Below are 24,241 nucleotides of genomic sequence, written 5' to 3' on the forward strand. Positions count from 1 at the left end.
TATTTTCGCACTGGCAAGTCTCTATCGAGAATGCGTATCAAGATAGCACTCGTTTCTTCCTTCTATCACCTTCGCAGAATCCTTTCTACGTCGTTTCGGCATACGTTCATCACCCTTTCGACGCAGCGATAAAACAAAATCGAGTTTTCGTTGATGTTCTCGTTCCCTTATCGAAACTCTTATGTGCTTTGATTCGTCGACTACCTACCATCGACGAACCATCGTAATTCGATACATTTTTTGTTGCGTTCTCTCTAGACAGAAAAGGAAGACAGTTTACTAAGTGTTTCTTTGAGAAAAAATAGCTGCCAAGTTATCCGCAGGATACTGACCTGATGAAAAATGAAGATTTTTACGGCCTCGTAAACGATCCGACACCCTCGTAATTTAATCCTGTTAACCGTCCTCTACCTCTTCTTTTTCTTCCTCCCTTCCACAGATATTCTTGGAACAATTTTTTTTTCTCTCGACACTCTCATTTCTTTCTCTTTAATTGTACGTTCAATTTTCGTCTGATATCGCCATAGCAAAATATAATTCTTTTTCATTTTTTTTATCTTATTAATATTCTTTTATAGTGCTTCTCGGGTAAATTCATTTGGAAATAAATGAAAATTATTTAACAATAATAACTATATTTGTGTTAATTAACTCAATTGTAATTAATTACGTAAAAGTATAAAACGTGCTCCATGGTCGAATTAAAAAAGCAATGCGGGAATGAGATTCAATGGGTTTAAAGCGCCGCATACGTAATGCAGAAACCCGAGTCTGATTCCCGAGCTATCCTATAGCTCATTTTTTCTATAGCAAATACGAGTATAAACTTCGTATTGGCTTAATATTCATTTTCTTTTACGTACGTCTATTCGAGAAACTAAATGTTAGAATATATTTGATTTTGAATAAAAACGGAAATGTAATTCTAAAAAGTAATCGATTTCGCATGAAATGACCCTATCACGTTTTTCCTATCGAGGACGAGATGCATATAAATTGAGTCGATGATCTGATCATCTTACCGTTGAGCTTTTTTTCCTGGTCCTTTTACCTTCAGAATCATACTTTGATGTGTACTCTCGGCCCGTCGTTGAATTTAAATTAAATGAGACGCGTAACGAAACGATCACCTACGATGATAAAAGACGTACTATCCCACCGTGAAGAATCGTGCTCCACCCGATAAATCTCATCAGAGCACTCTATCGTGCTTCGATTCCCTCGAATCCAACGAACTTTATAGTCCGGCATATCGGACGAGTAGTGACATTTTTCTACGAGGAGGAAGAATCTCGTCGAATCATTCCTTTCGCCGTAAAATCGCTTTTGCTTATATGCCCAAAAACGGTCAAACCAATATCGAATATTCTTCGTTCTAAGGTAAAGACTTTCCATTATTCGACTTTCCAGCCGTTGAACGAAAAAGATCGCGAACCAAAGACTCGCTCTCGTTCTTCTTCAAATACCAAAAAGTAAATTCTTCAAGAACGATGAAAAATCGAGATCTTGAATATTACGACTACCACCGGTACCGCCTTCTACTCGTTTTCTTCCTTCTGTTCGAAAGGAAGATCTACCGGTGGTGCCGGAGGTGAACACTAATACTCATAAATGACGTAAAACTCGCTGAAAAGGAAAGAAAGAGGAAGCTATCGCAACGAAAGTGAATAGGGAAACTTTGACTTTTCCAAGTTCTTCGATGTAAGCATGACAGTAATTTATGGAAATTTTATAAGACATGGAAAGGTTGGCGACCTTGGTAACGTGAGAAGACTCGACCTCTATCTGTTTGTCTCGTCTTTTAATAATCTTTTCACGCAAAAATAGTATTAGAAAAAAGAAAAAAAGGAAACTTCGATATTCGAGAAACAACGGAGAGAAGAAAGAAAAGTCAAATACCTCTCGACGCGAATACATATATCCGTGCTTATCGGAATGATCGATACGTTTTGACTGTACGTCTATTTACGGAAGAAAGAAGACATTTTCTTCTAAGAGAAATGCGAGATAACTCTTAGCCTCGCGACTTATTCCCGCAGAAATTGCTTGTCAAGCGCAAACTGTCAGCACCATGAGAAGGAGAATGGACCGACAGAGAATGGTAGAAGGGAAAAGAATAAAAGAAGAGATGACGAGAGGCGATGTAGGTAGCGGGGAAGAGAAATCTTCTTAGGTCACGTTTTCTAGACGTCGGCATGTCCGTAAAACTTCCAATTTCCGTGGAGGATGTAACCCTGCGAAACGTCACGGTGTTACTATTTCGACGCGAGGAAATGACCTCCATGAAGGCTTTTCTTCCGATTCCTCTTTCTTGTATCATCCCAGCCAATGATACTTACAGAATTTTCATCGCTGGTGCATGTCTAACCCCTCTTAGTATAATCTTTATTAACCTCTGTAAGAGGTTGAACAAAATTACAAGAATCCTCTCTAGTTTCGGAGGGACAACAAAACATATCGCGTTTTAGGCTTATTCTTTTATTCGTCGTTGCATGGCAATAGAAATCTTGAATCTTGATATTTCGATGAAATAATAAAGTGTTAAGAAAAGGATCGTGAATATCTGAACATATATCGTCAAATAGTTGCAGCGAAAAGCGAACTTCGCAGAAGAATAAAAGAGGATTGGTCGCTCCTCGAAATAATTCGACCCTTCTTGTCGGACAAAGATACCTTGTCCGAATTTTCGTCTAGGTGAATTTTCACCGAGCAGTTACCGTCGGAAAATACGCGAGTTCGTTGGTAGAAAGTTCGAGGCAGCTCGGTATCGCGGAATCGCCGAGCTGGATAAAAAGCTCATTCAAACTCTAAAACTTTTTCTCGCGAAGGACCATGGGGGAAGGAGGTCGTACGAAGAAATAGAGTTCGAGAGAGGGCGAAAAAGGAGCCGGTAATTCAGGACCTTCGAGAAAGTGGAGTAGCGCGTTATCTCTTGGACTTTACGGTGATTCCCCATTAATCCTCATCCCCATCGGTCGCTTTATCCACGATTACGCGACGCTGATTACTAGGTACTACCCTTGAAGAGCAAGAGAACGAAAAAGAGAGAGAGAAAGAGAGGGAAAGAGAGAAAGTTTGCCATACGTACGAAACTCACGGAGGTAGCCAAGTAAGCGATCTGGACTTTTTCCGGAAGCTTTCTCCGCGATGGCTCGTTAAGCACGGACCGTTTCGCCGGAACGGCCAAACGTTTTGTTCCTCGATAGATGGGCAAGAAAAGCGAATTGCATCGACTTAGATTTCCTGTCCCGCAGATTTTTTCTGTCCTTTATAACGATAACTCTTTTAAAGATGATTTCCATTGTCATTTTGGCATCTCCAATAAGAGCAAAGTTGTTAGCTATTGAATATTCCGGTCGAATCATTTTCCACAAAGTTTATACCTGTTCTTTGAAGTCACGAGATTCTCGATACCTAAAGCTTCTCAAAAGAGCAGTGTGTAAAACCCAAGAGATGAATTTACCTTTACTCTCTCGAGAATTCCATCGGCGGCATCCTCTTTTTCTTTCGCTTTTCCTACTCTTCCTTGCGTTTCAACGTTTGTAGTAATGCACAGTTTCACAAGCTATAGGATTTCGTACGGAACGTTCAAGGACTTTCGCGTGCTTTAATTGGAAGCAGACTTCTAGTTTTCGTTTGGCGAGGTTTCCTACGTCCGAGTGGTCCGATCGAGAAAATCTACGAGAAGAGTATTCGATTTCTTCGCGAAACGAACTGCCCGGAGAATAAGAGAACGTTTTCCAAATAAACTACCGACTTTCTCCGAAAAGAACGAACTTTCGATCGAAATTCTGAAAACTTTTTTCGCTCATCGAAAGCTTTTACGAATCGCGTTCGCGATATTTCCGTCTTTTAACGTACTCATGATAAACGAAAAAAGGACAAATATTGTATAATAAATAACACAAATTGGACTCGATCGAAGCGGAACAACGTTAACCTGTTTAAGATTTCCGAGATATTTCGTTTCCACAATTTTGCAATTTTGCGATCAATGGAAGAGTAAGAAGTTGTACGGCCAAAAAGGTTTGGGGAAACTAACTCTACAAAGAAATACGTGTTCGGAGTTGAAACACGAGCGTCATTTTGTAACGTCGCATGAAAATAACATTGGCTTGCCCGCGCCAGAGAATTTCCCTAAATTTTTAACGGCAATCGCTACGTGGGCTTAGTTCGATATCCGAGTCACGCACGAGCACGAGCACCGCGAACACCACCATACTACCACAAAGAAAGACTATACTATCGTATAAGAGGTTAGCGTTATAATTCAAGCCGTACACCATGTCTGGGATGCGCTCGCACCTCTTCTTTTACGTGTATACCTTCATATGTATATTCGCGATCACATGCAAACGAACGCCTGCGCGTGTACAAGCGGACTAAGAAAAGGAATTCCATTGCTCGCTCCAGAAATTCAATAAATTCGAATCGCTTGAATATTTTCTACCTTCGTATATCACGCACGAATTCGACGCGAAATTTAAAAAGAGAATTTTTTACACGCATTTCGCCTAGACGTTATAGATATATTCTATTTCTCCTTACAAACTTTATATAAGCAAAGACGAATATCAATATGTCAATATATATACTTACGTAGCTCTTCATCAGTTTTAGAACACATGTATTTTTTTTTTAGCATTCTATTCAAATCGAAGTTATTGATTATCTATAATGTCACAAACACATAAGATGCTATTATATTTATGTATTATATTATAAATAATTGTGTGGAATTATAATTGATTAAATGTAACGTAATATGGCATCAAATTCGCTTGAAATTTTATAGAAATTTTATAATTTATTATATAAAAATATTCTTCATATAGATATATAGGCTATATTTATTGATCGACTCAATAAAATTTTTCAATAGATATTTTCTTCTTCTCTATCAATAAAAATTTTTCTTTTCTTGAAAAATCGAACTATAAAGAGATCCGTCTATCATGATACAATTTCCTTGGATATCGATGGATTCGAGAGATCTGTAAACCACGCACTGTTCATACACTTTGAAAAGTTTCTCTTCGAGATATTCTGTCAACTTAACTGATTTAAGTTTATAGCTTAAGTCGCATATGTTAACGAAATTGATGGTTGATCAACCAGTATAATTGTATAATATCGATATACTTTGTCCATTTTCCATCTAATTAGTTTCTTATTTCTGCTTTAGAAGAATAAGATAGAAGATGTCTTCTTCAAAATCAGATCAATGAGAAAAAAAATCGTAAAATATATAGGTAGTAACAAAAACCATATTTGCAAAGCTAAATTAAAAAATTCCTGAAAGTATTTCTCTTCATAGAAAATTGTTATATTCAGGTATCGACAAATCGATCTGTTTTATAAATGTCACAGTTTAACCGTAACATATGTAGAAGAAAATCTGACTATTCCTTTTTCTTGAATTTTGTTTCCCAACCGTTTAAATCGGTTTTCTAATTGGTTTTCTTTCTTCTTATCGTTTCTACATCGTTTGCTTTTCTTTCTCATTCTTTTTAATAATCGTATTCAGTAAACATATAACTTACTTGGTACGAAGCATAAGAATAAAATAAGGAATAAAAAAAGGATAAAATATACAAGAGCGTCGTAATAACAATGAAAGAAAAGTTTTAATTTTATCTTGCAACAAAAATTTATTTTATAATTTTTATTTTCGCCACAACATATAATACCCTAATTTGTCTTTATCTACTCAACAATTCAAATTACTTTTCCTAGTCTGGAAAACGTTATTTAATGGTAAATAACATATAAATAATTTCATAACTCTCATAATTCTCTCTTTCTCTCTCTCCCTCTGCCTAACGCGCAACGCATAAAGAATCGATTGCTATAATAGAAAAAAAATAATGAAGCAATTTTGAAAAAACGATTTTTGTTATGCTCACTTTGAGATAGTTCGAGTATCGTTTCGTGATAAATGCAGAAAGCGATTACAAGTTGACCGTATGTCAAATTGAGAGATCATAATTTAGGTCAGTATCTGCCAGTCCATTTAGAAGCAGGAAACAGGAAGCCTGTAACAAAGAGAAGCGAGCATTTCTCATGTCACATATGACTTTATCATTAATGCGTTCGAGATAAGCGATTCGAATATAGATTCGCGACAGTATCTTGCAAATTAAAGGCGAACTGGAAGCAGATTGGTGAAATATCCGTTGACTCGACGACTGAACATGTTTATCCGTTCGACGATCCAGAGAATCCTTATCTTAAGATCGATCTTCTACTATTCTGAGATGTATAGTTCAGGAGTCGCTATACCAGATGATGGAATGACAAATGTTCCTAGTTTAGATATTGTCCTTGGGTTACCGTATTATCTCATTGTACAAAAAGATCTGTGAATGCAATTTCCTTTGAAGTAGATTACATCTAGGTTGACTCTCTTCAAATAGCATCTTATGCTTCTCGTTCTTCAATTGGATACATATTGATCATCGATCGATTATTAAAATTGATTACCCGTCAATGAAATATATATGTTTCTTATGGATAAAAAAAGAGAATAATTAACAATTTATATTTATTATAAGAAATCTGTTAATCAGGTGTAGCATATTTATAACGCGAAAACAAAATTACATCTATCTATCTAGAATGTTATAATAGAAGCATGTTCTCAATATTTGAAATATTATCGATGTTACATCTCGTTAGTAACAATAATTAGAACAGTAATTTCTCGAGAATAATAATATCGTTAATAATACGCTAAGAGAAAGTACAAACATATCATTTTTAACAATTATACCATCTCTGGCTCTACACCCTGTAATACAATCGAGATATTCAGCTTCGTTATATCGCTGTGAATGCTATATCACTATGAACGGCACTATAAATGATATGTGATGACACTACGAAGAATGTCGATATCTCTGTCGATATCATTTTATTGACTATCAAATTATTATCGTTTCAAAGAACGAAAGAATTTTATAGTAGAATAAGATTGAAATAGAGTTCTCGTACGCGTATGTGCAAGTGATTCTTATTACAATAGACTCGTGAAAAGTTTTCAAAAACGCAAGAGAATATCAGTTCAGAAGCAAAGAACGAAAGCAAAGAAAAGAAAAAGAAAGAAACGGAAGAAGAAGAGAAGTCGCATTTACGGATGAGTTATAGTAATCGTCGGAGACGGTCACGTCGCGTACGGTTCTCGTGTCCGGGATAGTCAATGGCTTTGAATCTATGGCGACTATTCCCATGTAGAGGAAAGGGAGGAAGTAGGACGACGGCTAGTGTACGCTCGTCGAGCACGTCGTGGAACCGATAGCGCGGAAGAATATCCCGCAAATGTTGCCTCCTGCTAGTGGTGAGGAAAGGATAGGTGAGCTTCTAGCTTATGCGAAAGAAGCGTCTCTTCGTCTTTCTTCGGCCATTCCTTTTCCTGTGCTTCGCCGTTCGCATATACGCGCCTCTACATGACTTTCGTTCTCTTTCCCTTCCTCTTTTTCATTCTTTGTAGAAATAAAAATATATCTACAATATATATAAGTATAGGTGTATATATATATATATATATATATATACACCTATACTTATATATATATATATATATATGGCTGTGTGTATGTATAAACACATGTACACATAGATGTACGTTGAGAATAGATGTAGGTATATACATGACGAAAGACTAAATAAGGAGTAGGACGAGAGACGCGTTAGCACTTCGGAAGACTCTGGGAAGCTGTTGGACGTGACGAGACTGAAACTAGACCATGAGAATCCACTAGAGCTCCTTCTCTGCCACTCTTATCGTGGATGTCCACTCGATCCACCCTGTAGGTACTGATCCTATCTATACTCATGCGAGTGTCTACGTGTACAGCTACATGTAAGTATGCCAGCAAATACTCCAAGGAAAGCGACGTCGATTATTACCGACCTAGGTTACGAAGAACTACTTCGTAAAACCGTGCTCCTATCTCTCTTACTATTTCTTCTATTTACCGTTTCTTCCCGATTTCCAACGAAACGATTCACTGAGTGGATCGTAAGTTTCTACTGATGTATCTCGAGAAAATATGTCATATCGTCAGCGTAAGTAAAAGTTTAATACCGTCAAGATGAAATCTACCATCGTAGGTACTTATAAGATGCTAACGCAGGTGTGAATAAAGAAGAATACCTAAAGCAAAGCAGTTAAGCACGTTTTGCTGTGGTCATAAGAAATCTAGGCTGTGCTTCCTTATTTACGGTAGTCGCGAAAATATATTACTTTTCTGCCCCGTTCGTTTGCATGCGGCGCGCCATCTTAAAATAACCGTACGAGAAACGTGCTCTGCATAAATTTCTAATTTCCTCGATAAATATTAGTTTCTGTCGGACGTTCGTAACATGAAAAAGAAGGACACTCGGAAACAATAAATTCGCCGATTTTCATCGTAGAACGAAATCGAACCGCATTATTGACGGATGATTGATTCAAGGACAAATGTCTCATGCGAGTCGTAGTACGTAATGTAAGTGATTTACCAGTTCAGCTAACTTAAAAAAAGAAAAGTGCAACTGTGCCGCGCAAGATAGAAGTAATAAATTTATCGTAGAGGGCTTATAGTAGAGAACGCAGTATCGTGGCCTTGAAAGGAAAATAGTAGCGTATTGATCATTTAGTAGAGACAAATTATAGATGATATAAAAAATTTGTTTTGGAAATTATATAAATTTTAACTTATCTAAAAATATGACAGAAATTACTCAATCTAATAATTTCTACGGTTAAATGAGTCAACCTTTTCGCAAACAATTTTCCAGACATCGTTCGTGCATCTACTTTAAAGTTAATATTTTGCGTATCCCGGAATTAACTTCGCTTTAAAATGAACGAAAATTGTTTTCTCGGCCATTTAATTTTTTTCTGCTTGTTTAAACTTTGCCGATTAAACTTTACTTCTAAAAAACACTGAAGAAAAATTACGTAAAAACCCTTTCTCGAGAACACTACTCTTATAATCTATTAAAATTTTACATATCTGTAAATAAACGCTCATCACCTAACATCCCTATTATTTCATACAATGGATCCATTATAAAATCGTGCTCGTACGATACTTAACCGTTATCATATTACGATTAAAATAACTATGAGATAACGAAAGAAATTCTTATGCCGGAGTAAATTTAAAATTGCAAGAATTTTTCTGAACGTCGCGATATCTTATGTTTTTCGTAAATTTTATAAAACTACTGTAATATCTTGTACGGCAAACAGTTTTAGTAGAAAACGATGTCTAACGGAACAACGGAAAATATTTCGTAAGAAAATGCGTTGGATACACCTACGTTCGACCATAATATCGTGTTTCTTCTTCTCGGTACGATGGAGCAGAAAGTTTTCGTTAATAAATTTTCGAGGGTAAGATCTAGCGGTTGAATGCGTAAAGACTCGCGCGCGAAGCGTCGCTCGACAGTTTCCATTTACAACTGCTACACTAACTCCGAGTATCAGGCTAGACAGCAACATTTCGTATCTCACGACTTCCTGTTAAAGTCGACGCTAAAAATTCTGTAAAAGTTTCCTAAGGTTCTTTGTGACAATCGTTGCTGTGATCAAGTCACGAATACGTATCGTTCTCGCACTCTTTTCACCCTTCATGTGTTCATTCTTTTTCTGTTATTTGTTCCACATTTTTACTTGTTAGTATTATTATTACTATTACTATTATTACTACTATTACTACTACTATCACTATTATTATTGTTTTGATTATTATTATTATTTGTCTTGTTTCTCCTCTTTTTTCAAGCACGAGATCTCAAAAAATGCCACACTTGATTCGAGAATTTACAAAGGCAGATAATCGTCATTTCCTACTAGTATCAACTAACATCTAAAAGCATCGATTACATTTGAAGAAAGGATGACTCATGTGAATCCTGCGAATCATATTCATCTACAGAACATTTGGAGGATATAATAGTTTGTGGCAGCGCTTTTCTCGATTCTAAGCGCTTTACTGGCTTTTCAAATACCATTGAGAATACGCTAAACGATAAAAGTCCATTTTCATTCGGATCTACGAATAAATCCCTTATGTAATCTGGTCAGCAATATAAACGAAAAATATTTTTACAGTCTATTTCTATTTTTAATGATATCGATTGTAACGCAAATAACCTAACGTCTATTTATTAAAAACTCACAAAATACTTTTCTAGAGATCTATATAGAATAGTACAAATCGATTTAATCGAAATTGTCATAAGTAGAACGACTTTCTGAAGAAATTCGGCGAAAAGTGTTCCATTAGTAAAAATCGATAAAGTAAGCGTCACGTTTTATACTCTTTTGAAGAGTAAGTAGTCGTGTTACGCGAATGGAGCTCTTATCGTGTCAAATGGGTCAGTTAAAATAAACGCTGTACTTACGAACGATGGTCGCGCTTGGGAGTACTGCGAAGAGTCGGACAGATGGAAATCACGCATCGTACGAGCAACGAAAGTGTCTTTCTTTTTCGAAACAATAGTAGTCCTAAGCGAGGAAATCTTTTGATTTTCATCGAGAGGACAATGCCAGCTCGAAGCAAAATCACAGTTTGAGAAAGGACAACGTCGTTTCCTAGATGATTCCTACGGATAAGCGAGCCATAAAAGGTTCCGAGCGGTGGCATTAGCAACGCTAAAACGACGCAAGCCTCACGCGTCTCTAATCTCAAGCAAGATTAGAACTGCAGGCGCGGCAACTTGCATGTATGTATGTACATACCTATGTACATACGTACAAATTCCAAGGGAACCGTACGCTTTAAACCTATGCCGTCGACTCGATTTTCTCTCTTCTCTGTTTCGTTATTCATGTTGTTTTCGAAACAAGATAAAGGAATAATATAAAGCAGTGGAAAGTACCTAAGAGATATTCACGATGCTGAAAAATATGCGTTACGCTAAAGTCGACTAACGAGGAGACAAGTTTCGAAGAGCTAAGAAGAGCGCGAAAGCGTTCACTACCTCACCACAAATTTAAAAGTAGTCGAAAGTCTGGCCCGATAGTGAGTACTTTTCTCGAATCGTAGAGAAGTATATTTTCTTCAAGGAGCATTACCACAGTTGAGCTCGCTTATCGAGCTTTACCTCGCTACCACGCTTGCCAGCTTTCTACGATTTTTGCATCGACTTCGAAACTCTTTACGTCTCTCCCTCCGTAGTCACTCTTTTTCCCTCTCAACAGACTTTGCTCGTCTAGCTCTGTTGCAGCGCGCCTCCGGCCAGCGATGCGGCGACAATAACCCGAGGCAATTTCCACGAGGCATCCGGCCGAGAACATATCGGGATGAGCTCGGCCTGTTTGCACTTGCCTCCTCTGTATCGTGGATTGAGCCGGTGATGAAAGAGGAAACGCAGGAGGTAGAGGCCGCTTCGAGTCAAATAGAAGCCGCTTTCCTCTTCGTCCTCCCCATTCGCTTCCACTCTCCTCCCTCATCTCTCTTTCCTCATCCACCAACGTATTCTTTCAGCTGCGTACCACGTACCGCCTAGGGCTCTGTTTTCAAAACCACGGGAAGATGATAATGTACAATGTATCCTAGCGATGGATACGAGTAAGTCTACCAAGGAGATAAGCCACGACTTTGAAACGTCCGTTAATTACTGATTCCAATAAAGGAGTTTTTATAGGAGAAGTAAGCAGACATTCTCTTTTCTCGATTACTTCTTGTGCAGTAAGCTCCTACTTCGCGAATGAATTTATATCACGACAGATTTCCTCTTTATAAGATTGATAAGAAGAACATAGATCGAGGTATGCAAATATATAACCTACCTACCTACTTACGGAAAGAATTCGAATCCAGGAATTTGAATTGAAATCGAATCTCAGATTAAATTTAGAAACAGGTTGGATCTTCGTCGATTATGCATACGAGCAAACTCGAAACATCAATTTTGTATATTTCGTACCTATAGATAAACCAACCTACTTATAAAAAGGATTTATGACATAGATACTTTGAAAAATGGAAGATTGATATCGTGCATTACGTTCGACCAACGTATTTTCTCGTCTGCTTGCAGTTCCGCCGTCGAAGCCGATAATCTACGACACGAAGAGACGAGACATGAGCAAACTCCTCGAAGCCTATCCTGAAGGGGCCGACCTCACCCTCGTCTGCGAGGTTCACGGAGGTGAGTATAAACCGTCCAAACTTTGAAGACTGTTTCCAACGTTATATTGGATCGATCGTGAAGCAATCGCAAAGGATCGATATTCGAGAAACTTTGCACCTTTTCTCTGACACTCTAGCTCTCAAAGAAAAGTCTCATCAATGTAAACAGAAAGTATACGAAAAATGCTTGACATACTCGAATTCCAATGCTAGATTTGAATAAAATACGAATAGGTAGTCATGTCGATCCATCATCGGACACTTCGTTTTGAGAAAATAAGATCTAGATTACGATAAGTGGTTGTGCCGTGCGTTTAAGAACGGAAAAGCGAACATCCGTCATACTCGATCAAATCGCACCCGCTCCTAAGTGCTCGTGGTAATGAGGTCTGATGAGAAATCGTTGGTTATAACCCAGCGGAATGAAAATGGAACAGTAACCGTCTTGAAAATAATTTTCTACCTGCCTCTTTCTTTTTCCTCCTCTTCCTTCTTTATCTTTCTTTATTTCTCTCTCTCTCTCTCTCTCTCTCTCTCTCTCTCTCTCTCTCTCTCTCCTTCTGTCTCAATGATATCAACATGAAAGATAGGGAAACGAAAGAAAAGAGGATAATCTTTGGTTATCGTCGTATTCTTTCGGATATTCGATAAGAGGAGTCAAAAAGGAATAGTATATCAACGATTGGAAGGGCAGAGTCTTCGATCGAATGCAATTTCGACGTTGGTCCGTAAGCCTTCGAAAGTGCTGGAAAGCGATTCTTTGCGAATGCGGGTAGTACGAAGGCGCAAACAACAGAAAGACGATATCCAGTGTGATAGTCGAGCTAGATACGGAAGCAAGGAGAGCATCGCTACGGCGCAATTTCGCGTACGGTCGCGTCGCTCGTGTTGCGAGGAAACAGTAGGTAGACGAGGGAAAAATAAAAATTGGCCCAAGTCCAAAAAAGTCGGCAGAGAACTCGACAGTACGCAGCACGACGCCTCGTGCGCGCCTACGAAAAAGTAAGCCGGATTTGTAACCTCCAGCTCTCTCGGAAAGGACCGAGGACTCGAGCGATGGCTACTTCAAATGGAATTGGACTTGTGCCAGAGGATACCCGCGGTTTTCAGGGGAATGGGATTTTTCGTTTCATACGCAAGATTCGCGGAAAGATGCCTTCTCCTCTCTTACCACTCATTTTCAGACGATTTACGTGAAATCGTTTGCTCGATGGACGAAAGAACACATTAAGGAACGCTCATTGTAGGACTTTCTCTTTGAAAATTGTTCCCCTGTTTCGTCCTCTAAACGATCCTTTGAACGCTACCCTCACATCTTTACTAGACGTCGAACGATACTGATTTATCACAGAAGAATTCTTACTTTTCAAGGTAGGTATTTCTCGTCGAGAAGAGTCAACTTCGGTAACGTTCACGTCGATCGATTGGAATTGCACCGATAGCCCTTATGCAAATACTTTCTTCCAAGCGTTCTTCTTAACTTTCAAACGAACGATTTGTCACCGCAGATCGAAACAAAGTTTACTCATACTAGAAGTGTTTTTCGCTTCCGTGCACTCTCGCAATTCGTACCTGACCTATTATCTCGAAACAAGAAGTTTACCGAAACGTAAACGCGTGCGAGCGGAAAAAGACGATTGGAAGAACTAAGTGCAACCTACCGAAAACTCAAGCGCGTGTCCTTTGATTAATTCAATTATCAAACGTTCGTTATCAAGTTGGATTAAACGTTAGCCGCGAATATAATCGTTACGTCGTATCTGAAATCGTCGAGGGAATTAGAACTCGAGGGAATTTCGAATATCGAAATTCCTCTCTTAGAGAATCTAGCGTCAAACCAAATCAACAGCAAACGCAAACATAACCATCGCTCCCTAAAGACATCCTTGGAAGGTCTACTTGTCTTAACGGCGTTCCAGTCGGTCTTTCGTAAATACGTTTCTAGACAATATTTGTCTTCGTGCGTAGTTTTACAAATTTATCTACACATTCCGTACAATATGTCTTTGTTTAGAAAGCGAAGTCCCGTGACAAAATGTGTCGACAAGATTTTCAATTCCGCGAAAAGTCACAGAATAAATTATACGTGATGCAAAATCAATGTCTTTCTCTCCGTCTCTCTCTTTCTCTTTCTCTACTTCACTAAACGTAAGAAGATAATTCAAAGAAACAATACGATGGAACAGTACCTACTTGAGAAAGAGTACTACGTAGTCGATAGCTAGATACTTCATGAAATAAACGAGTGTTTCGTTTACACATTCTCAATTCTCAATGAGAAAAATAGATTGCATTAATATATATTAAAGCATACAGATTGTAACAAAACTAATAAAAAATGTTGATTTGTAGTGACGAGTAAATTGTAAAAAATGTAATTAATTTGGGCGAAAAGACTTGAATATTTTGAAAGATACACCCGAGTATTTTCAAGGATCCTTGAACAAATGCACACAATGAGGAATGTCTCTCACGACTTTACACAACGACCTACGTACATCAATGCAATCTATTATAGTCTATATAGCAAGTAGCATGTGAACGTACGCATACCAACAAGCATAGATAAAGCTCGAGAGTGGCCTTGCAGGTTAATCTTCGTATTGTTTATTATCACTGCCACTCGCAGGTTCACACGAGACGTATGATTTATCCTGTGACGCTATCGAGTTGCAAACGAAGAAATTTAGACCTTCTCAATAAGAGATACGATTGGGAGACATTTAGAATTATGTGTGTATAAGTGTCTGCTGGAAATGATATATTATATATATATATATATATATATATATATATATATATACATACATATATATATAAAATAAATTTATGCATTTATATATTTATAATCCATAAGAAGTTATTATTTACATATCGTAAGAAAAAAATGTAAATAACTTATCGGAAATAATTTATTTTTCATGTAGTTCAAATAATGAATATTTTACTGTCATTAAAAAATAAGTGTTTATTACAGACTCAAGAGAGAAAATAAATTCTTTTTGTAGATATTAATCTGCACGTAAAAAGAATATTGCTGGAACAGTTTGTGTATGTGTGCCCATCTCATAAAGTTAGAACGTTTGGCGAAAAGCAGGTCGTCTCTACTAGTAAAGCCAAAAGATACGTATTACCCACGCGATTCAAAGGGAAACGAAAGATCAGTAAATGCATATGAGTGTGTGTGTATGAAGGAAAGAGAGAGAGAGAGAGAGAGAGAGAGAGAGGGAAAGTGAGGGAGAAAGAAAGATTCGTAAGTACGGCTAAAGGTAACTTATCCGAGTTATACATACAACTTCGTTTATTGCATTGTCTTCTACATACACAAGTGCAAAGTAGAATTTTTTCTAACTAAACATAACTCATAGTGTGTATGTACATATGCTCCGACTCACGAAAAAAAGGATAAAAGAGTAAAAAAATGAGAAAGAGAGAAAGAGAGAGAAAGAAAAGCAAAAACAAAGCGGCTTTAATTTATTTTATCGTATCATAAAACTATAAAAAAATACTGTATTTTAGTCAGAGTAATATAATGTCATCGGTTTGGAGATTTTTATCGATGTCATCGTATGTGTCGGTATTATCTCATCGTAAATTCGTTTAAATTCATCCGGTCGTTCAATCGATTTCAAAGTAGATAAAATTCTCACGTAAGAAAAACGTGTCGTCTGTATTTTTAACATTACTACTCGTTCGTTGGAGAGTTCGTAAAAGGCATAATACTTACACTCATATATCGGCTTTCTTAACTTTGGAGAAAATCGAGAAAAGAAGGAGAAAGAGAAGAAAAACGTTTCATTTTCTTTTTCGTGCCGTTTCTCTCTTAAAATTGACGTCGGTCTAGGTCACGATACGTTCACCTTGTAACCTTACGAGCTTATCCGATCACGAGACACAAGCAGTATGTCGTATCTATAATAGAAACGGGCGTATTCGCAACGGGTTGGATACGTTTAAAAGTAGTGCAACGTTATCCTGTGTTCACCTTCGAAAAGCTTTCTCCAGCAGGCCTCACTGTGTGCATTGTAGCTTGCATTGTTGTTTCACAATGCACCATGTTTCCACGCTTCTCCGAGCTTTCTTCCTCGCTTTCCTCTCCGTTTTCCTCCTCGCTTTCCTCCTGGTTCCCTCGAGCCTCGTCCGGTATTGTTAGAATGTCGCCGCGAACGCAATTTTACAACGGCGCGCCGCGACGACCGCGATAAAATGTTTGTTTTAACGCGACGCGCGAGCAATGAAAATCTTGGAGCGTTCGTCCTCACCCCAAAATTCTTCTACCTCAATTGTCTCCTGAAATTTACTTCATTTATTCGATGTATCAACACGAAAATAGAAGTGAAAAAAGATGAAAGTATGTTTTAATAAATTAAAGAGTATCTATCCAATTTTTACGTTCTATATACTCAATAATTTGACCATATGGCTCAATTAAGTTTTATGGTATTGATCAATCAAATGATTCCCTCGTGTAACGTGTCATGATTACATTGATTTTAATGCATTACTTCCGACCAAACGTTATACCTGAGTATGTACCCTTGACAAATAAAACGAAACGTTATAGTGTAACGTTACCATGTCGAATAAATACTATCTTTCCAAATTATTATTTAACTAAAGTTTCTGTGTTGACAGAAGAATATACTATATTCTCTCATGTCCTCGTTATTGTCAAAGCATTGATGATTTATTTTACAACGAAATGATACGGGTTGTCATCTGGTAATATTAGTTAATTGAAATTTCTCGAACGATAAAATTGAATATACGTATGCGTCAAGCATGTCCACTTTAATTTCCTTGAAGCTTTCATCGGAATACAAAGGACGTATGTACATTGTCCATGCGCTATAATCTAATAGTATACATATGTATGTACGTATTATACCCATATATTTATGTATATATGTATGTACTGTAATAGAATCCAAGCATAAGATGCATATATACAAATTCAAAAGTGTATATAATACAAACAGAAACTGCAACAGTGTCCTGCAAACAAAAAAATAAAGAAAATAAACATATATTGTATGTTTAAAGATACAAGATTTTTAAAAACAAATTATAAATAAGAATTTATTAAAAAAGAAAATAAGTGATTGTCATTAAGATGATAAAGAAAGTCATTATTGAATATATTATTCAATCTATTTTATCAATTCAATTTTATATAAATGAACCATCGTAATAAATAAATCTTTTGTTACAGTACACATATATCGTCAACATCCAAAATAACACAGATAAAGGCCTCCTCGAAACGATAAAGCGTCTTCTTTTCATTCTTTCTATCTCTCTTTTTATCTCTCTGTCTTCGTCTCTCTCTCTCTCTCTCTCTCTCATTTCCTCCGGCAATGAAATAATTCCTCGGAAGTTATGGGGAAGAAAGACAAGCGAGAGGAGCGCTCGTCTGATCTCCGCTTTTATGCACCCTTTAGTTCCTTTCTCAAGTCTTTATGCCCGTTTTGTATGTTCTCTCTCTCTCTCTCTCTCTCTCTCTCTCTCTGTCTGTCTCTCTCTCTCTCTCTCTCTCTCTCTCTCTCTCTCTTTCTTCATGCAGTTACTCTCGTTAAGTGAATAATTCGCTACTGGAAGATACAAAAAATACTTTTAAAAAATGCAACCTTCTCATATGTGTCGTATTCTCCCTTTGAAATTACATTTGTCAAAATTAACAAAATAAAAATTAACAAAACATCCGTTGAAATAATTATTCTTCTGCATATAGGGAGGAAATAAATATCATACATAAGCGTAACATTGTTCATTAATCGATAGAAACAATATCGAAGAAAAGAATAAAAACTGATGACAGATGAAGAATACACAATATAACGTTAATAAACTATATTATCTTTAATTAGAAAGTCAATAGTATTTTTTTACATTGCAGAAAAGAGAAAAAATATAAGATAGTTGCTTTGAGACAAAAGTTTTTGATATTAAATTTGAAACACAAAAATATTCCAGGAATATAGACGCATTGCTATAAATATACACGTTCATACTAGGTACGACCACAACTCTGTGATATTAAAGTTGTAAAATTACGGTTTTGTTTAATTAAAAATGCACCGCACGTAACGCTTTCAGTGTTAGACTATTATTCGCAATAAGAGAGTACGAGATGACAAACAAGAGTTTGTTAAATAGTAAACTACTCAAAATGTTGTCGAAAGTAACGCTGTATTATCGTGCTTTCTTTTATAAAAAGAATTTAGATTATATTTCATAATTAAAATTTCAAAATTATATACAATAGATGCATCTTATGCGTATCTAATCATACATGTCTTTCTATAAACAAAAAAAAATGATTATTATTTGCATTCTATTTGAATATACAAATTTGTAAATGTTTTAAAAAATCAATTATTCTTTTTTGAAAATTTTAGACTAATCTTTTTTCCAAATTAGAAAACTACGATTGAGTTTGTAGAACTTGACTGAACAAATATGACTATCCTGTATTATATCGAAATAATCAAACAAAGCTTCGAATTTCAGAGACAGCTTCCCTGTCTTTCCAGATAGCAATGATGGCAATACGAAATGAAAGCGCGAGCACATACGCAATTAACAGTAGGAAGTCTTGCGCGCATCTCCATCGGGTATAGCGGTGCCAATAAATTGGAGAAACAGACAGGGTCTAGATTGAGAGAGCGATGCCATCAGCAGCGACCTCAACGTCGATCGGCTGTTGTCGCGAGCAAATAAGACCTGTCGTTGTCCGTGATTGACGACGCTACAGAGTATGTCGATGTTTCTCCTGACTCGTCCTAGTATCCGATTAGATCGATTCCTAGATTAGACGGAAACACGGATTGTCTCTTTGATTCCGTCCAAATGATCCCGTTAACTTAGATTTACTATCACATATCCATCGTCTCTTTCTTCGTTTCTTTGAAACGTCCGTAATGAGGAATATCGATGAAAGAATTATGAATTACCAATGATCTCAGATAATTTCGATGTTAATTATGTGATTTCAACAATAAGAAAAAATAAGAAGAAACGGTAGTTTCTAATAGTTGCATTGACCTGTTTTACGTCTGATCTATATAACTATCTCCTCTTTATAGGCTATTGTTAACTATATTATTTGTGTATCATTGCAATGAAAGATATTTATTTGTTTTTTTTCTATTTTTTTCTTAGAGAAAGAGAAAAAACATTCAATGAAGAATTAATAGATCATTCATAGTTGAACGAACGATCTGATAATCAATTATATTATTAACTACCGTCCAAACAATGAAGTTACAACATTCATCTTAAGGTCAGTCAAAGATCCATAACCCATCTTTGTAATAGAGAAATTGGAAACTTCCGAGATTCCATAACTTATCTCCCTTCGGAAAAGCTATTCTCGTCTCTCTCCCTCTCTCTCTCTCTCTCTCTCTACATCTATCTCTCATATACACATATCCGCAAACACTATATGTCTGTCTCTCTCATTCCCCTTCTGTGTTTCTGTGCGACAGGTAAACCGAAACCGCAAGTCGTGTGGTCTCTCGGGCCGCAGAAAATCGATGCACCAACGGAGGTTCGAGAGACACAAGGGCCTGAAGGGGAAAGCAATGTCATAACGATAAGCAATGTGACAGTGAAAGGCCTCACGAGAAGTCATCATCATGCCAAATTGTCCTGCGAAGCGAGTAACACTCACTTGGCACCACCGCCCAGAACTACTGTCACCATAGAACTAAATAGTAAGTACTACGATACGAAGTAATACGATAAGTCAGCATAGCTTCACGTTGAATATCACCGAATCATCGAAATAGAAATGCCATCGAAATAGAATAGGTAGGTGAGAACCTTCGTTCTCGCAGAGAAAAGCGATGTTAAATCGTTCGCGAAATTGGAAAAAGGAGAACGATTGTTCGCCATTTTCGAACAGTTAACGAGCTAATTTCGACTGAATATATTTGCCATAGGTATCTATATATAGGTACATCGATTGGGACAACAGCACGTATCCCATCTTTTCTCTTATGAGTTTTAATCGAACTCTGTTAATACATTAAGTTAATTGCGACAAGAAAAAGACTTTCTCTCGTGTTGATTCGAATGCTCGCTAGCAATAACTACCGTCGCGAATAATCAATTACTATTCCCTTGCATACTATATTAAGAATAAACTGATTTTAAGTGCCATCGAGAACCACAGTTATCAATCCTATTCTTCTCTCAAAAGTGAATAAGTCAACGATAGAATGCATATTTTATCGAACAATCCGATTTGTCGAACAGATTTTTTCGTTATCCTCAGGGCAATATTTAAATTCGTCGAGATAAAATTGAAACATTTTTCATCGATTACAGCAGAACATAGACAAGAGGAGAGGGAGAAGTAGAGGGCTGGATAACGGAGGGTGGATCGTGGAACGTAGTGGCACCGAGTCGAGCGGCTCACCGTCGAAAAGCAATCGAACTCTCTGCGTCATTAATAACACAGCTTCCGATTCCGCTCGAAATTTTCGAATCCCGACGATCCGTACGGTTCGCTGCCGAAGGAAATAGCCACGAAAGCATTCAATTAAGCTTTATGAAAAACGTGACAAAGGAGAAAGTATAATCGATTTGCGGCCATTTTGTGTTTTTACAACTATTTCCTTCTTATTATATACCTATAATCTGTACATTCATATTCTTTATTTAATATGAGAAGAATCTTATATCTACACAAACTAAAAATAATTAAAAAGTATAAGAAAAATCAACGTTTTCAACTATATTTGGATTTGATGATAGAGCAATAATAACTATATATTTACCATCGACAAATAGATGACGATTCATTATATTAATGATCAGTATCGAAATAATAATTTACTCGTGTCATTGTTTATTCATATTTAGCTAACGTAAACTCTGTAACTTTAACATTTACATGTGTATGCGTCGGCAAACGCACGATCACATAAACTGTATATTTTAATTGAAATAGGACAAATTTTCAATCGCGTAAAAAACTTTTACTTTAATCCTTTACCACGCTCGTCTGCTATATTTTATTAGGACGCTCGAATACATTTTCCATTTGAATTTTCTAAGTAAATTGCAAGTGGTAACGATGCAGCGTGCTCGTGTTTCGAAAGTAGAAAATTACGGCAAACAAAAGCATTCGAGCGTGTAAAAGAACTCTTTGCACGTTGTACGAATCGCCATGATAAAATTCGTTCCGCGCTTACGTCTACAGATCATTTTATTGATTCTCTCGTAAAGCTATGTACAAAGTCAGCCAATGTTTATCGATCCTTTTTTTAATTTAACAAAAGCATTAACGCGAAGGTCTTTTCAACAAAAATTATCGGTTCTTTTCATATTTTTTATTTAGATTTGAAATAAATATTAATATTTCCATAAGAGAGATGGAAAGGCATAGAGCCGAATAGTAAAATAAACGAAATGATAGAACAGCCAGAATATTTTCGAAAGTAATTAATATCAGTCAAGTCGCTAATACCTGAAAACATATTATTCACTCTTCGTGGGGTATTTGATGTAATAGTTATTTCAAATTCAAATTCTAAGAATATTTTTTACGCTTACTATATATGAAATAATAAAAATTGCAGATTCGGAAAATGTTGAAAAAAAAGTACTCATTCGATACATAATATGTGACAACAATGAATCGAACGAAGTAAGTCTTTATATTTTGCGAAGTACGCGTAAGCTAAAAAATAATTTGGACTATCCTCATCGTTTCGGTTTTTTTGTATTACATATATAGTAAAACGAAGAGAGAAAGACTGATCAAAAGAACGTCTCTATAAACGAGACGCCTCACAAGCGTTAAATTATTATTTCTTTTTAGGTTTTTATTCTATACGAAAATATCGATGCACCAAAGTCATACAAAAAGGAAAAAGCTTAGACGGTTAAAAAGGTTTCTTTTCTTCTTTTCGAACGACGTAAGAACTGCAAACGAGTTCGCTTCTTGATCTTTCACTAATTGGAGCTGCACTCGGGTGAAGCACGCACCGAATAATCGGAATTATCCTTCGTCCAACTACTTGAAAGTTTAACGAGTTGGAGAATCTCGCGGTCGATACTTACTTTGTGTGGAAACTTGGACGCGCCGTAAAGACAATTTATTTACATCGTCGCGTGAACGATACCGACATTGCCACGTTATTTCCATCGCTTTCCTTCTTGCATAAGTGAAATATTACCTACACACATACAACGTACGTATAGTCAGATTAATTTACATTTTATATTCCTTCTATGAATTTAATATCAACGTCGATGTGTCGGCTACTATTTTCGAATCGATATACCTTTTAAACGTTATTTGAAATTAAAAAACTTTAGAAAAAAGAGGTCTACTAAATTTTTAAATGTACAATATGAAATATATTAAAAATTTAAACGTTAACAACGTTTTTTTGTTACTCGAGAAATAATAACTCAAATTTTCGTCGCGTCACGTTCTTTCGATATAAAAGATCCATTTCACAAAAGTGTTCAAACTAGATTCAGAATCGATAGCAAATCGATTAGTAAGAAATTTAATGAATCCATATTGTATCGTATGAACTCTGCACAAGTCTCATTAATCTATCCCCAGCATCAAACATTAATGAGACTAATAGATATTTAACAATGAGCAGAAAGTCCAATTGATCGCGTATAGCTACATCGTAGATTATTACCGATAATTTATTGATTGATACGTATCATCTCGAAGTATTCGTTCTTTTCACTTCTCTTTTTCCGCTCGATAAAACTGTTCTAATTACTTTTGCTCTATTTCATAGGAGCAAGTGATTTTGACTCCGTTATCATTATTTCCTCTTGTTAAAAACTGCGATTATATTAAGTAATGGAACTTTTCGAATTTAACTCGTAACTCTATTCGATTATCATTCTTAAATAGCTTCTTTAATAATATTTAATTAAGAAAATATCTGATTATACAATTAAAACATTGAAGCTCGAAATTTTAAGAAAATCAGCTTTACTTTATTGTTCGAATTGCACATTCTAACTTGAAAGTATTGTAAGATACTAAATAAAATAATATAAATATGATATACATATATTTATAAAAATTTATATCTTTAATTCTTGTTTAACAATTTTCTTTCACATGTTCTGCAATAATGATTTAAAAAATCATGACTTAATGATGCTTTGATTGCATAATATCACTCTCTCAGGCGAGTAATCGTATCTTTTAATGATCTCTTACTATTCCTATAATGATATCGAATATATTTTAATCAAGAAAGACAACTTTATAATTATGTCACGTATTTAGACTATCCCGTAATCGAGAAAACATATATATATATATATATATATATATATATATATATATATATATATATATATATATGTATTCGATGAAACCGTAACGTTACTAACCAAAGACTTTGGTCCTTGCCAAATTATGCGAATAATATCACTTAAGAACTACTACAATGAGACTTCAGGAATTTCACTTAAGCCGGAATGGTCCCGTAACATTCACTCGTTCTGAAAACAACCGATTTAAACTTGCAAACGAGCTATTTAACGCAATTCTCTTTTGTCTATTACAACTTTATCGTCTTTTCATTAGTTATCTATTGTATACGCACGTAGATTATTTTCAATCGATACTTATATAACAATACCTAAATGGATTTCATTCTTCGTTTATAAAAAAAAGTATTTAACAATTTATATTTTGATTTATAAATTTATTTTCTTTATAATCATATTTTGTTTAAAAATTAAAAGGAAGTAAATTTTAAATAAATTAAAAAAATTCTTTGCGAGTGTAGAGTTTTAGAAAAAATATTTCCGGACATAGAAATCAATCATTAAGACATTAGGCTGGTTTAATATCATTTAAAAATTTGTAATTGAGGACCGACAACATAATTCTACATCATTTCGTCCATTGCAGAACTCTATGGCCCTCAGTTATAGACCTCCAAAAATTGTATGCGGTTTTCAGATAGTGATCTCACTTTGAAACTGTTGGTTGCGAATGCGTTAATAGTGACATGTTCCAATTGTTGTTATAGAATAACTATTCTGCGTGAACCAGCTCGAAGCGTTCACGATATACAAAAACCGACTAAATTTCTGAATACATCTATTGTTTA

The 24,241-nt window shown here is 36.0% G+C and overlaps 1 protein-coding gene across 1 annotated transcript in view; it reads left to right on the plus strand.

Moving 5' to 3' along the window:
* Positions 1–24,241, plus strand: part of LOC127066020 (nephrin-like) — a 112,673-nt gene that overhangs the window by 39,927 nt on the left and 48,505 nt on the right. The window contains exons 5-6 of the mRNA XM_050999159.1: positions 12,037–12,147; positions 19,616–19,843. Coding sequence (XP_050855116.1) covers positions 12,037–12,147; positions 19,616–19,843 — 339 coding nt within the window. The remainder of the gene's footprint in view (positions 1–12,036; positions 12,148–19,615; positions 19,844–24,241) is intronic.

This window comes from Vespula vulgaris, chromosome 9, assembly GCF_905475345.1.
Source record: "Vespula vulgaris chromosome 9, iyVesVulg1.1, whole genome shotgun sequence".
NCBI classification, from domain to species: Eukaryota; Metazoa; Arthropoda; class Insecta; order Hymenoptera; family Vespidae; genus Vespula; species Vespula vulgaris.